The following is a 16,465-nucleotide window of genomic DNA, read 5'->3' on the forward strand; positions in this document are numbered from 1 at the left end:
TCTTATTATTAAAATTCTTTTTTATTTAGACATTATCATTGAAATTTAGTCTATAAAACTATGGTCTGTGTGCAGGAAGGAATTATTTATTATTATTTATTATTATTTATCCACAATAAATGTTTGTTTTCTCACAAGACAACTCTCATAAGCTTATTTACATTTGTTATTAAAATATTAGCAATATATTCTCCTGGGAGAAGTAGTCCTGTTCATGAAATTTTCTATATTATTGTTGAAAAGGGGGCAGCACGGTGGTGTAGTGGTTAGCGCTGTCGCCTCACAGCAAGAAGGTCTGGGTTCGAGCCCCGTGGCCGGCGAGGGCCTTTCTGTGCGGAGTTTGCATGTTCTCCCCGTGTCCGCGTGGGTTTCCTCCGGGTGCTCCGGTTTCCCCCACAGTCCAAAGACATGCAGGTTAGGTTAACTGGTGACTCTAAATTGACCGTAGGTGTGAATGTGAGTGTGAATGGTTGTCTGTGTCTGTGTGTCAGCCCTGTGATGACCTGGCGACTTGTCCAGGGTGTACCCCGCCTTTCGCCCGTAGTCAGCTGGGATAGGCTCCAGCTTGCCTGCGACCCTGTAGAAGGATAAAGCGGCTAGAGATAATGAGATGAGATGAGATTGTTGAAAAGGACTGCAAAACAGGCTTGATGTCCTGGACTGATAAATATCCAGAGACATTCCAAAAAATAGCACTGAAACAATAAAATAAAATTAAAAAATGCATTGTACGTGATAAGAAAAACTACACTAAAGACAAAGAGAAAATTAATATTTAGTATTAGGCCACGATGAAAAAAATACAAACTAAAATAGAGGCCTAGCTATTTAGTCACACCTCCTTTGTCCCATCAGTGTAATGTTCCCATAGAGAATTATTTTCCATTTGTATAAATGCCACAAAATTATTCTGATTCATTCAGGTTGGACAACAGACCAAGCAGACATAACTGATATCACCATTCTGTAGCTGAAAGGGGAGATGGAGACTTTACTCTTTACTATTTTACATATGGTAATGACCGTAATAAATTTTTCCAGAGGAAATGGGACTACCTGTATACTGCAAGGAGAACCTGCATATCCACAGATATGGAAGGATGGTGATATCATTGTTGGGGGTGCGTTTCCTTTTCATAGTAATTGGGAGATCAGAGACATGTCTTATTTGGCCATGCCACAACAAATGAAATGTGTGAGGTAAGAACTTGAGCATGCCAGATATTGATAATCTATGATGTTAAACAGCATTATATGGCTCACAATGAGAGAGTGGTATATATTTACATATCTAATCCTAAAATAAATATTATTATTATTTATTTTATTTTTATTTAACAGTCTTGATTTCAGAGCCTTTCAGTATTCACAGTCCTTGATCTTTGCAATAGAAGAGATCAACAACAGTTCTTCTTTACTTCCTGGGATATCACTGGGTTATAAGATTTATGACACCTGCAGTTCAGCAGCACTTGGAATTAAAGTAGCCATGACACTCATTAATGGAAATGAGAAGTCAATCTTGCATGAGCACTGCAAAAAGTCAGCCCAGGTGCAAGCCATAATTGGTGAAACATACTCTTCTGTGTCCATGGCTATTGCAAAGAGTATAGGACCATTCAGCATTCCCTTAGTAAGAACTGTTTAATTTTATTTTACTGTACAATTTTCCAAAATTTAACAAACTGAAGAAACCAACAATTTACCATATGATATAATTTTTGTAAATATAAATTTAGATCAGTCATTACTCCACCTGTGAGTGTCTCAGTGACAAAAGGAAATATCCCTCATTTCTACGCACTATTCCCAGTGATTACCACCAGACCAGAGCCTTAGCAGAGATGATCAAGCACTTTGGCTGGACCTGGGTGGGAGCAATAAGAAGAGATGATGATTATGGTAACAGCGGGATGGCTGCATTTACTGAAGCTGCAAAGCAGTTGGGCATCTGCTTAGAATATTCCCTTCCATATTTTAGAACTTACTCATATGCAAAAGTGATGAAAATCATTGCGCAAATCAAAAGCTCCACTTCACGAGTGATAGTTGCCTTTCTTGCTCACTGGGACTTGGAAATTTTGCTCCATGTCTTTTTTGAACACAACATCACTGGATACCAGTGGGTGGGAACTGAGGGCTGGATCTCTGATTCAGAACTAGCTGCAAAAGATAAACACCATATACTGCAAGGAGCCATAGGACTAGCTATCCCTAAAACAAAAGTGACAGGTCTAAAGGACTTCATTCTAGATGTAAAACCACTAAAAGCTGTTGGCAGTGACATTTTTATTAAATTTTGGGAAGCACTGTTTAAGTGTAAATATGCAGTGCAAAATAATTCAATGGACTCTCCTTTGTGTACGGGTGATGAGAAACTCTCTGAGATGGAAAACACCTTCACTGACATGTCCCTGATGCCTATTTTCAGTAATGTGTATAAAGCAGTATACGCCATTGCCCATACACTACATGAACTTCTGAGCTGCAAACAAACATGTCCTACAAAGAAGCAGCCTGATCCTTTCACAGTGAGTTAACAGAGCTACTCAGACACCATTTTAGCACTGCAGCTTAATCAAATAAACACATACTACTCTTTAACTGAGAACATACATTGCAATATTGTAAAGCATTTTTAATGTAAAAATACTCATTTCTATTTCTTCAGTTTCTAGAAAATCTCAAAAGTGTGCACTTTAAAACCAAAGAGGGTGAAGAAGTGTTTTTTGATAAAAATGGTGATCCTGCAGCAAAGTATGATATAATAAATTGGCAAGTGAATGAAGAATATAAATTTATTACTGTTGGACATTATGACTCATCTATAAATGGTCATGATCGATTAGCAGTAAACATGGCCTCAATTGCATGGGCACAAAATACCAACCAGGTGAGTACAAGTGAATTGCAAATTGCAAGTGAATTTGCCACAACAAATGTTTCTTAATATATGAAAGCACTGAAATACATAAATACCATCCTCAATTATAGGTACCAGTATCAGTGTGCAGTGAGAGCTGTCCTCCTGGTACAAGGAAAGCTGCACAGAAAGGAAAACCTATCTGCTGCTTTGACTGTATACCATGTGCAGAAGGAGAGATCAGTAATATGACAGGTACTGAAACTTTTTAAAAGGGAAAGAAAGTAGAAAATTATTTCTCATGAATATTCCAATAGATAAGGAACAAAAATTTTAAACCAAGCAAAACTTGTGTCTGATTGTTTTAAGAAATGGGTAAAGAGAATGTAGGTGTTTTTTTTGTTTGTAACAGGAACAACATTTTTTTAAAGATAAAATTTTATTTGAATTTTATAATGCCAATTACTTCCCAATGTATCTAAACTTCCTTTTTTGCCATTTATTTTCTCTCCCACTCTGTGACAGATTCCATTGAATGTCAGCAATGCTATCAAGATTACTGGTCAAATTCTCAGAGAGATCAATGTATCAAGAAGGAAATTGAATATCTGTCCTATGAAGAAACTATGGGAATTTTGCTGACAGCTGTTTCTATTGTTGGGGCATTTATGACAATGGTAATAGCAATCATATTATTTAGACATAAAAATACCCCAATTGTCAAGGCCAACAACTCTGAGCTGAGCTTCCTGCTGCTCTTCTCTCTGACTCTGTGTTTCCTTTGTTCACTTACTTTCATTGGTCAGCCCTCTGATTGGTCCTGTATGCTACAACACACAGCGTTTGGGATCACCTTCGTCATCTGCATTTCCTGTGTCCTGGGGAAAACAATAGTGGTGTTAATGGCCTTCAGGGCTACACTTCCAGGCAGTAATGTCATGAAATGGTTTGGGCCTCCACAACAAAGGCTTAGTGTTATAACTTTTACTCTCATACAGGTCCTTATTTGTGTGCTTTGGTTGACAATATCCCCTCCTTTTTCCTTTAAAAACTTAAAGAGCTACAAGGAAAAAATCATTCTAGAATGTCATTTGGGTTCAATTATTGGTTTCTGGGCTGTGTTGGGTTATATAGGGTTTTTGGCTATTTTCTGCTTTGTGTTGGCTTTCCTGGCACGAAAGTTGCCTGATAATTTTAATGAAGCCAAATTTATTACATTTAGTATGATAATATTCTGTGCAGTTTGGATCACTTTTATTCCAGCTTATGTCAGCTCTCCTGGAAAATTCACTGTAGCTGTAGAGATATTTGCCATTTTAGCATCAAGTTTTGGTTTATTATTCTGTATATTTCTTCCAAAGTGTTACATAATAATACTTAAACCTGAGAAGAATACTAAAAAGCAGCTTATGGGCAAAGTGTAATTTACATGAACTAGTAGCCCGTATGTAGGTATGAATTTTTATATTGTAATATGAACCTGAATATTTGTATTTGGCACTAATAACAGCCTCCATACAAAGTATGACCATTCTGACTTCTTCCTTCTATGAAGGGAGAATCATAATGTCTCAGACTACTACCACAACTGGGGACAGGACAAATAAAACATTTGCTTGAATTCAGGGAAGTAATTTATATGAGCATGAAGTAACTCAAATATTTTTGTGATTGGAAAAGCTTGTTCTCCCAGAGTAAAGATATGCCACAACCAAAATATAAAGTCTCATCTCATTATCTCTAGCCGCTTTATCCTTCTACAGGGTCGCAGGCAAGCTGGAGCCTATCCCAGCTGACTATGGGCGAAAGGCGGGGTACACCCTGGACAAGTCGCCAGGTCATCACAGGGCTGACACATAGACACAGACAACCATTCACACTCACATTCACACCTATGGTCAATTTAGAGTCACCAGTTAACCTAACCTGCATGTCTTTGGACTGTGGGGGAAACCGGAGCACCCGGAGGAAACCCACGCGGACACGGGGAGAACATGCAAACTCCACACAGAAAGGCCCTCACCGGCCACGGGGATCGAACCCAGGACCTTCTTGCTGTGAGGCGACAGCGCTAACCACTACACCACCATGCCGCCCAAAATATAAAGTATTTATTTATTTCTCATCTCATTCATCTCATTATCTCTAGCCGCTTTATCCTTCTACAGGGTCGCAGGCAAGCTGGAGCCTATCCCAGCTGACTACGGGCGAAAGGCGGGGTACACCCTGGACAAGTCGCCAGGTCATCACAGGGCTGACACATAGACACAGACAACCATTCACACTCACATTCACACCTACGGTCAATTTAGAGTCACCAGTTAACCTAACCTGCATGTCTTTGGACTGTGGGGGAAACCGGAGCACCCGGAGGAAACCCACGCGGACACGGGGAGAACATGCAAACTCCACACAGAAAGGCCCTCGCCGGCCACGGGGATCGAACCCAGGACCTTCTTGCTGTGAGGCGACAGCGCTAACCACTACACCACCGTGCCGCCCAAAATATAAAGTATTTATTTATTTATTTATGCTGCAAAATTTAGGTGCTACAACAAATGTTTGACAAAATTCTTAGATTAATAACACTTTAAACTCACAAAGTTTGTTCCATACTCATATTCCTCACTCTTTTATCTACATACCTTTTTGATTAGCTTTAATGTAATTACTGAGGTTTTTTTTTATAGGAGTCACTGAACAATATAGTTTAATTTTATTTACTATGCAGTGACAATTTTTAAATAACAATTTGTGAAACATCTATGTGCTTTGACATAGCTAGAAATATATATTTACTCACTATTGATGAACATGACATGAATTGCACTTTATCAGTTCTGTAAGCACTGGATGTTCGTACAACAAAAAACCTACAATTTTTGTCTGATTTGGAAAACGCCCTATTCGATGTTAAAAAGTGACTATCTACATTGGAATTTTGGCATGGAAAAATATAACCAATAACTATAAAAATCAATGCAAGAAATAATCTTGTGGAGGTTTTTTAATTTTTAATTTGTATTTATTTTTATTTTTAACCAGTTTAATCTAATAGGGTCTAATATAACAATGATATGAAAGCAAATATTCAAATAAACCTTTGCAGGCTTTCATATATGTATAGTTTCCTCATATAGTCCATGATCTATATTATATTTACTAAAATGTCATACAATCAGCATGAAGCTTAGAGGAAAATATCTTTTTAGCTGACCCTTGGATGAATCATATGATTGTTTATTTCACCAGTAATGTCTTGAAATGGCATTCCATTTTTTAAACTATGCTGCCTAAATTGTGAATGTTAGAGTAAAATACTGTAATAAAACAAACTGACAGACATTGGTATGCATTGAGCCTGGCCAGAGTCCAACATGCAAAAAGTCTGATATGCAAAATATATGCAAAAATTCTGATTATGTTCATAGTCCAGGGATGTGATTTGGGGCTGGTGAAATTATCTGAAAATTTTAGCCGGGGGTCTGGGGGCCGCAGGCCCCCAGCTGGTCCAGGGCAGCGGCCTGGTGGGGGGACAAGGGGGGAAGCCCCCTGAAGCTCCTGGGTTCTGGGGTTTTCTGACTTAAAAATTGTACTAAAATGGCAAGCAAACACACAAGAAAAAACTTGTCATGATTAACAAATTCAAGCCAATTTAATGGTCAACATGCAACTCTCACACACACACTCTCGCTCGCTCACACACACACACACTCTCGCTCACACACACACACACACACACACACACACACACACACACTCTCTCGCTCACACACTCTCACTCACTCTCTCTCTCACACACACACACACACACACACACACACCCCAAAGAACCAGCGCGAGCAGGGCCCGCTAGCCCCGCGCCTTGTGACGTAATTCGCCCTGAGGCGAGCCGCCGTTTTTCTCCAACCATTCCCAGCGGAACTTTTTTTTCACTATTCTGTTGATTTCTTTAACTCAATTAAAATTACGCAATTACGTCATTGAGATGAAACGAGGTACGTGATTGGCTCATCGCTCTGTAACAACCAATGAACGCGCTTGTTAGATAGCTGTACGTAAGCTCGCTTCAAACAAAGAGTTGAAAGATGGCAGCCTCCGTGATCGAGCGTAAAGATGCAAATCTGAGGCTGCCATCTTTCAAACAAAGTCGGAACTAATAGGATACGAATGTGGATGAGGGAAAAATCGGAAAAAAAGATTTTCTTCAAGTTTTGAGGTGAAAAAAGCGGAATTCCGCGAATTCGCAGAAAAATCACATCCCTGATAGTCAGAATCACAAATATCTAATCTACTCATCTTTTTTGGGTAAACTCCATCCTGTGCACATTTCTCATGTTCAAGCAAGACTTTAGACTAGAGATAATTCTAAACACTGAAAATAACTGTGTTCCACATGGCTCCATTTCAATTTATGATGATGTTTTGGACATTTTCCACTGCCATCACTTTACCATTTCATGCATACTAGCAAATTTTCATTAATCACTTTTTACAGTGTACACAAACAATTACAAAACCCAAAATCATTGATAAAGATCCTTTCTTACCAAAGGGATTAAGAAACAGGGCTCTCCTGAAGCCTCAAAAGGATGACCGCATGGTGTCGTGGAGCAACTACAGAAAACAAAACCCCCTTTTTTTTGAGTGCATTCATTGCACAATAAATGTAGCTATGCTGGGTACACAAATGTACACACACTTTACAGCACACATATAACATGTAATCTTTACATACAATGTTACAGGCAGCTAGCCAGTAGAAAATTAAACTTTTACAATCACACATGTAACAAACACATGGATAACAGCGGTAGCCATTAGCATATCATCCTTGTGAGTTTAGCTTAGCATTTTCTCATTCAGAATTGAATTAACTCACCAAGAAGAGTTCCAACAAATCCAAAAGTTTACTCCAACAGAACAACGTTCACCTGACAGTTCATTTGCAATGTTTTTCTTGACAAATCCTACTGAAGAAAATCGTCCACTTTTCCCGACTTGGAGTATTGGAATATTTTTTTTTCTTTTTCCTTTCTGATCTCCGCAGCTGCCTCCCAGCAAACACAACGGGGTGGAGCTCACACCCTGTTTACTTCACGGACTATCAGAATATCATTTACCTGCTCTTAGTTTAATTAGCATCAAATTAATTTCACTTATTAACTCTTAATAATAAGCATAACACTTCTACAATATTGTGAATACACAGACAACCTCAGTAACTCTCTAGGGTTACAAGTACATCACCTCCAGGCTCCCTCCCACATTCAACCCCTTCCAGTTTGCCTACCAGCCAAACCGCTCCACTGAAGACGCCATCTCCTCCGCTCTTCACCTGAGCCTTGCACATCTGGAGGAGAGGAACACTCATGTGTGGATGCTGTTCCTGGACTTCAGCATTCAATACTATCATTCCACAGCATCTGGTGAACAAACTGGGTCCCCTGGGCTTCAGCACCCCCCTGTGCAACTGGCTGTTGGACTTCCTTACTGAAAGACCACAGTCAGTGCGGGTCAGACAGAACACCTCCAGTGCCATCACCCTCAGCACAGGCTCCCCTCAGGGCTGTGTCCTGAGCCCTCTGCTGTTCACTCTGATGACACATGACTGTGTCCCCAGGGCTATTAGCAACCACATTGTGAAGTTTGCGGATGACACAACAGTGGTGGGCCTCATCAGGGGCAATAACGACCTGGCCTATAGAGAGGAGGTAGAGCAGTTGGTGGGCTGGTGCAGGGAAAACAACCTGATCCTGAATGTGCACAAAACTAAAGAGATCATTGTTGACTTCAGGAAAAACAACCCAGCCACGCTCCACTTCTCATCAACAACACGGCCGTGGAGGTGGTCAATAGCACCAAGTTCCTGGGGGTGCACATCACAGATAACGTCACCTGGTCTGTGAACACTGCATCACTGGTCAAGAAAGCACAACAATGTCTGCAGTTCCTGTGTAGGATGAGGAGAGCCCACCTGCCCCTGCCCATCCTCACTACAGTCTACAGAAGCACCATAGAGAGTGTTCTAACCAGCTGCATCTCTGTGTGGTTTGGAGGCTGCAGTGCCTCTGACTGGAAGAATGTGAGGAGAGTTGTGAGGACAGCAGAAAAAATCATTGGGAATTCTCTTCCCTCCATTCAGGACATTGCACCAAGGCGTTGCATGTCTCGAGCCAGAAACATCATCAGTGACCCCTCACACCCTCACTACAGACTGTACTCACCTCTGGCCTCTGGAAAGAGGTTCTGCAACATTAGGCGCAGGATAACAATTCAATGACCCGAGGTCAATGACCCGAGGTCACCAGACTGCTGAACTCCAAACCCAAACTCTAAACATCTATTTATAACTTGATTATTTCCTAATTCCACAGGCCACTTTATACTATTGCACTTTATAATATTTTTGCTGCTGCATAATTTAATTTAATACACTTCATATTTAATTCTGTGCTGAGCCAAATTGCAATGAAATTCCGTTCGGTGTACACTTGTTGCATACTGAATGACAATAAAGGTTGTCTAAGTCGGTCTTTATTCTAGTTTTTTACTCTGACGCTATGTCCTTTTTGTTACCATAACATTATTATTATTATTATTATTATTATTATTATTATTATTATTATTAACTTTATTACTTATAGTTTGGACCCTGATTCCAAAAAAGTTGGGACAAAGTACAAATTGTAAATAAAAACAGAATGCAATGATGTGGAAGTTTCAAAATTCCATATTTTATTCAGAATAGGACATAGATGACATATCAAATGTTTAAACTGAGAAAATGTATCATTTAAAGAGAAAAATTAGGTGATTTTAAATTTCATGACAACAACACATCTCAAAAATTTGGGACAAGGCCATGTTTACCACTGTGAGACATCCCCTTTTCTCTTTACAACAGTCTGTAAATGTCTGGGGACTGAGGAGACAAGTTGCTCAAGTTTAGGGATAGGAATGTTAACCCATTCTTGTCTAATGTAGGATTCTAGTTGTTCAACTGTCTTAGGTCTTTTTTGTCTTATCTTCCATTTTATGATGTGCCAAATGTTTTCTATGGGTGAAAGATCTGGACTGCAGGCTGGCCAGTTCAGTACCCGGACCCTTCTTCTACGCGGCCATGATGCTGTAATTGATGCAGTATGTGGTTTGGCATTGTCATGTTGGAAAATGCAAGGTCTTCCCTGAAAGAGACGTCATCTGGATGGGAGCATATGTTGCTCTAGAACCTGGATATACCTTTCAGCATTGATGGTGTCTTTCCAGATGTGTAAGCTGCCCATGCCACATGCACTAATGCAACCCCATACCATCAGAGATGCAGGCTTCTGAACTGAGTGCTGATAACAACTTGGGTCATCCTTCTCCTCTTTAGTCCGAATGACACGGCATCCCTGATTTCCATAAAGAACTTCAAATTTTGATTTGTCTGACCACAGAACAGTTTTCCACTTTCCCACAGTCCATTTTAAATGAGCCTTGGCCCAGAGAAGATGTCTGCGCTTCTGGATCATATTTAGATATGGCTTCTTCTTTGAACTACAGAGTTTTAGCTGGCAATGGCGGATGGCACGGTGAATTGTGTTCACAGATAATGTTCTCTAGAAATATTCCTGAGCCCATTTTGTGATTTCCAATACAGAAGCATGCCCGTATGTGATGCAGTGCCATCTAAGGGCCCAAAGATCACAGGCACCCAGTATGATTTTCCAGCCTTGACCCTTACGCACAGAGATTCTTCCAGATTCTCTGAATCTTTTGATGATATTGTGCACTGTAGATGATGATATGTTCAAACTCTTTGCAATTTTACACTGTCGAACTCCTTTCTGATATTGCTCCACTATTTGTCGGCACAGAATTAGGGGGATTGGTGATCCTCTTCCCATCTTTACTTCTGAGAGCCGCTGCCACTCCAAGATGCTCTTTTTATACCCAGTCATGTTAATGACCTATTGCCAATTGACCTAATGAGTTGCAATTTGGTCCTCCAGCTGTTCCTTTTTTGTACCTTTAACTTTTCCAGCCTCTTATTGCCCCTGTCCCAACTTTTTTGAGATGTGTTGCTGTCATGAAATTTCAAATGAGCCAGTATTTGGCATGAAATTTCAAAATGTCTCACTTTCGACATTTGATATGTTGTCTATGTTCTATTGTGAATACAATATCAGTTTTTGAGATTTGTAAATTATTGCATTCCATTTTTATTTACAATGTGTACTTTATCCCAACTTTTTTGGAATCGGGGTTGTACTTAGTATAGTAACCATGGCTGTCTGTGATAAGTCTCTGGGACCACAGTGGAAACAAGTGTTCACACATTTTTGTGTAATCCTGTTTTTTATGCCATGTTCATACTGTATTTTGTATGGACTGCATTTTAACCTAATAAATCAAATAAAACATGGGCTAGACCTTTACAGTGTAAATTGGCGTTACAGATATAGAATGATACTCTTATTGAGAAAAAGTCATTTTTTTGAGAAGAAAAAGTATGGAATAGATATAATTGGCCTTGCACAGAGTATGGGCTCTCTCGTATTGTGGGGTTGTCTGTCTCTCCTCTTCTGGATTTCCAACAGGTAAATAGGCCTAAGGCAGGTCTAGGAAATAATCATTAGTCCATGGCCATGGGCCTCATGTTGAACAAGAGGATTACCTCAGTGAGGTTTTATGTCTCATGAAGACAAACCCTGTGTCCAAAATCGCTCACTCATTCATTACTCCCTACTCTCTATATAGAGAATTACTATATAGAGGACTATATATTGAGTTCATTCGTAAAATGAAAAAATGTTTTCAGACACTAGTCTGTCATGCTGTTATTTACATCATTACTGTCGCACAATTAAAACGTGCCAGATCAACCGGCTGGTGGGTTTTCCAAATAATAAATGCATGCATGTATTTTTGTGATAAATACATATTATACTGAGCGCATTTCCCACATTAATCAATACAAAGTATCTGCAGCTTTCATTTTTTTTTAAATCAAGGCTGAATACTTTCTTTTTTGCTGCTGCCTTTTATTAAATCAAATTTAAGACTTTAATTTGATTTCTTTCAGTGCGACCACAATGCATGATGGAATATTTTGCTTGGTTAGTGACCATCAGTTCTACACTACTTTTTGTGATGCATTGAGGGATACTTTGAGTACACTATATAAGGTGTAATAATCCTCACTGTCATTTCGGACAGCACTACAAAATGGTGTCATCACTATTTCGTGGCCTATATAGTGAGTAGGGAGCGATTTCAGACACAGGGAAAGTGTAACTGTTGTGTGTATGCCACTTGAAGGTGGAGAAAATAGAAAAGAGGCTTGGGGACTTCAGTAATCATGTTAGAAATTATGGAGATATTTGACCGGAAGCCTTCTGGGTGTGAAACTAAGCAGTAAAGTTTTATTAGACTCCTTTACAAGCCATGTAGTAAAAAACAAACACTTTGAACACAAGCCTGTATGTAAGTGTACCAGAATACTTTGAGCTAAAGTTCAGTGACTTATTTTTCTGATTGTATCATCCAATTTGAAACCATATGGTTTGGACACCCAGATAAAGAGTGATGTGGAGCTGTCAATTAATCACTACTTGGTGGTAAGTTGGACATAAGTGGTCAGTGGTCAGGACATAAGGCGTGGACCTATGTGGTGTAGGTGTAATTAATGATTTTGTGTATTTAGGATTGGATAAGTGATCACTCTTTAATAATTACATGAAATCAGTCTCATTAAATTTGAAGGTTAATAGTTAAAATGAATCAATCCTATTGAATAGTTTAATTTGACTCATTTGAATTGAATCATACCACAGAATCAGTCTCATTTGAATCGTGTGAAGTGAATTATTCAATGAATCGAGTCAGTGAATCAAATCAGGGAATCATTTAGTGAATCGTTCAATGAATCATTTAGTGAATCATTTAGTGAATCATTTAAAGAATCAATTGAAGAATCGTTTAAAATTTGATAATTCAAATTTATCACTTACCAAACTGCATCTAATTATTCATACACCTTAGGAGTTCTTTTGCGATTGGGCAACTTCAAAAGTATTAGAACAGCAGATAGACACCACACAATTTCAATAATAATGGAGTTTATTATAAAAAGATAATAAAAATTTTAATAAAAAGAAAAGGAAAAATTGAACAATTTAATAGCAGCAGAATTGAAATCTTCTGTAAACAGAGTGTGTGTGTGTGTGTGTGTATAAGCAGTTTTAGCTTGTGAGCTATGTGGGACACGGGAACTTTGTTATCTGCAATCTTGGTATGTGTGTGTCCGTACCAGGACGAGCCAGAGTGTGTGTGGAATGTTATCTGCAAATCTTGGAGGAGGTGAATCCTCAAAGTTTAGTGAGCACGTGTGTGTGTGTGTGTGTGTGTGTGTGTGTGTGTGTAGCCAAGTGATTAGCTATATGTGGCTAACAGACAAAGAAAAGGCTAGCAACACCATGTGTTTTCTTCAGGCCTAGTAAACTATGTGTGTCAAAAACCAGAAATTAATGGTTAAAATACATTCAAACAGTCATCTGTAGTTCATATGGCTTTAAACGTAAACAGGAGAATTGCTATCAAGGTTGAATTAAACTTAGGACTTATGATATTTAATTCAAAGATGAGATACAGGACCTCTTGGAACAAAGGGGAAGGAGGAGGGGTTTGCCACGTGTTTCCTTTCTAGAACAAAGAGTTTAGCTCTGCCCTGCTAGCTTAAACATGCGGTCAGGGCCTATTTGGGCCTGTGAACACGTGTTGAAAGCCCTCCTTGGAGACAGAGACTTTTCAAACAGCTAAAACCCATAGTTTTAATATTATTTAATCTACTGAAATCTTAATGAGGTCAAAATATGGGTGAGTAACGAAATTAAAATGTTAAAAGGAGAGAGAGTGAGTACATGCAAAACTCATTGATTAACCAAATTAAAATCAATAGTACCAAATAATAGAACAGGGGAGGCCAACCAGTCGGAGCCCAAGAGCCACAATTCTTACTGTGTAAGAGCCATATTGGCACATGAACATGGGCACACAAATATTATCCTTCCTTCTGCGCGCACGGACACACACACACAGCCACATTGATGTCACACTCCAACTTAACCAATGCCCCACACCAACATGATAATGATACATTTACTGCAGTACCAAGACCACAGGCCAGTCATTTTCAACAGTGGCGACTGGTGAAGAAAATTGTAGGTGGGGCACAAAGGCAGACATTGTTTACATGTGGGGATTCCCCCCATTGGGGGGGTTCCGGGGGGCCTCCCCCGAAAAATTTTGGATTTCTTAGATGCAATTTCCTGTATTCTAGTGCATTTTGGAGTTACCTGTTTAACATCGAAAATGCAAAAGCCATTTTGATTCAGCTTGAATTCTCAATTGCATGACCTGCACAAGACCTGCATTCAAATAAATAAGTATTCAAATAAATACAGTCAGTCGGAAAATGGAAATTACAAAGTGCTAATTTAATTTCCTCAAACAGTACAAGCTCCATAGGCACTGGGAACAGTGATCAGTGCAAGTGCAAATATAGATAAAATATAATACAATGCTCAAATTTTTGAAAGAAGAACACACGCACACACACAAATTGATAACTGGAAAACAAATGAACAAATACATAATGTATATACACTACATGCCAAAAGTTTGGACACACCTTCTCATTCAATGTCACACAATCTCACACAATCTCATTCCCCTTCATTGTATGGCTTTTTAGCCCGAGCAATGTTCCAAGCCAGTTTATACGATGCATGTGTTACTGTCTCTGATTGTTTTGTAAATTTTTTGAGGAGCTGTACCTGCTTTTGTGATTGACTTTTTAATGTGATTAACTTGTGTTTACGAAGTTCACTCCCTTTCGGAAAGTCCTGGTCGATTTTAGCATGTAGTGAGCTGAAGTGACGCTGAAGATTTGAAGACTTGAAATGCGACAATGACGACTGACATAGAAGGCAGAATGGCTTGCCATAACGTTCAACGAAAAAATATAAATCCTCCCACTCTGTTAAAAACGTCCTGTTTTCATCTTCATATTTTCTTTTTGAAGTGCATTTTTTCCCTGCCATTTTGAGATCTGAAATTTAGCATATCATCTCACGCACCTGCGCATTTGTCATGATGTGAAAATACCGTAATGAAACCAAGTGAAGCACCTTTAATAAAATAACCATAATTAACTGCAGTGAAGCAAAAACGCACATAAAACCACAAACGAACACCAACTTGGACATGAAGGTGAGAGCCGCATGACACCAGGCAAAAAGCCGCATGCGGCTCGCGAGCCGCGGGTTGGCCACCTATGTAATAGAAAATCAACAATAATACAGTGTGCACACTTATTCCTGAATCTAACTTCACACTTAGTGAATTAATTACTAAAACTAATCTTTCGCCCAGTGCCTTTTCTTACTGCAAAAAGTCTCGCCTTTGTAGGAAGCACCGTCTCACTGGAGAAGTAGATCTTGGAGAGGAAGAGAGAGAGGTTGCTTTGAAGATCTTCGTGGATGATGACGAAAGTCTTTTCAGCAGTGCTGCGCGCGCGGAATTAAGAAGAGAAAAGGGGGGGCAGCCACTTTTCTAAGCAAAAATAAAATTGCTTTCACTTGCCGTTGCGTATGCCTTTAAAAGAAAATAATACTTGCAAAAACCGGTTTAATAACTCACTTGAGTTGATGATCGCGTGTTTCTGAAATCTAACTTGATCAGAGTTAGATAGAGGAGGAAACGCGCGGTTCAGACGTCTGATGGTGAGTACCCTTCTTCTGGTCAGTCTCGGTTGGAGTCCAACACGAGAGAGCCAAGATGGCTGGGTTCCAAGTCCTTTTGTTGAAACCTGAGGAATGTGTACGTGATCCCGCCCAGGCGTGACGTAGTCAACGCGGAAGTCGGCTGGGAGTTGTAGTTCTTAGACCAAGATGGCGGCATGATACCTACAGTGGTAAACCCAGGAATTATTTTTGGGTTTCTTGGCAACATCTGGCAGAAGCTTATATTAGAGATGAATTTAACAATAGTTTTTACCTGTAATTTTGGACCAAATGGATCATGTTCAATTCCTCAATTATAGAGGCAGCTGCCATAAGTTGTGGCAGTAAGTCAATGCCTGTTATGGCAATAAGTCAAACTGTGTGCTGGTGGACAGCAGTGGTTAGGGATGCCATGAGCATTACTTGGAAGGCCTCTTGAAGAAAGAGGATGGTCATGAAGGGATGTCCTGATTCATTTGAGAGGTATAGAATAATCTGGAGGCTGTAGCAAAAGCCATTGCACAAGATAAAGTTTAGGCATAGGAGAAATTTAAAGAGACCATGGAAAAAAAAAACTGAGTGACTTCAAAGATGTTTCAGTCCCACCTATGGCAGCACAGTGGACCTGAAGGAGTACACAGCTTTAGTGACTGGCAACATTGGAAAATGCATTATGTTACTTGCTGCAAAACTGTCATCACCCAGGCAAATCATAAACCCTGGCTCACCTCTGAAGTGCATGCCCTGGCAAAGGCCAGAAATGCTGACTTTAAATCTGGTGACATACAGTAGATGTTCACAGTAGGGCTGGGGCAAAACTTATCTCTCATAT

The 16,465-nt window shown here is 39.5% G+C and overlaps 1 protein-coding gene and 1 long non-coding RNA gene across 2 annotated transcripts; one reads left to right on the forward strand and one right to left on the reverse strand.

Moving 5' to 3' along the window:
- Positions 1-982: 982 nt before the first annotated feature.
- Positions 983-4,287, forward strand: LOC132888148 (extracellular calcium-sensing receptor-like). The gene is made up of 6 exons (XM_060924174.1): positions 983-1,200; positions 1,342-1,633; positions 1,740-2,531; positions 2,672-2,893; positions 2,995-3,118; positions 3,389-4,287. The coding sequence occupies exons 1-6, from the start codon at positions 983-985 to the stop codon at positions 4,285-4,287; spliced, it is 2,547 nt and encodes an 848-aa protein (XP_060780157.1).
- A 10,040-nt stretch (positions 4,288-14,327) lies between these two features.
- Positions 14,328-15,702, reverse strand: LOC132888150 (uncharacterized). The gene is made up of 2 exons (XR_009654908.1): positions 15,551-15,702; positions 14,328-15,463 (listed from the first exon to the last, which is right to left on the reverse strand). It is a non-coding gene; the product is annotated as an uncharacterized LOC132888150 (long non-coding RNA).
- Positions 15,703-16,465: the final 763 nt, after the last annotated feature.

Source organism: Neoarius graeffei, chromosome 6 (genome assembly GCF_027579695.1).
Source record: "Neoarius graeffei isolate fNeoGra1 chromosome 6, fNeoGra1.pri, whole genome shotgun sequence".
Taxonomy (NCBI): Eukaryota; Metazoa; Chordata; class Actinopteri; order Siluriformes; family Ariidae; genus Neoarius; species Neoarius graeffei.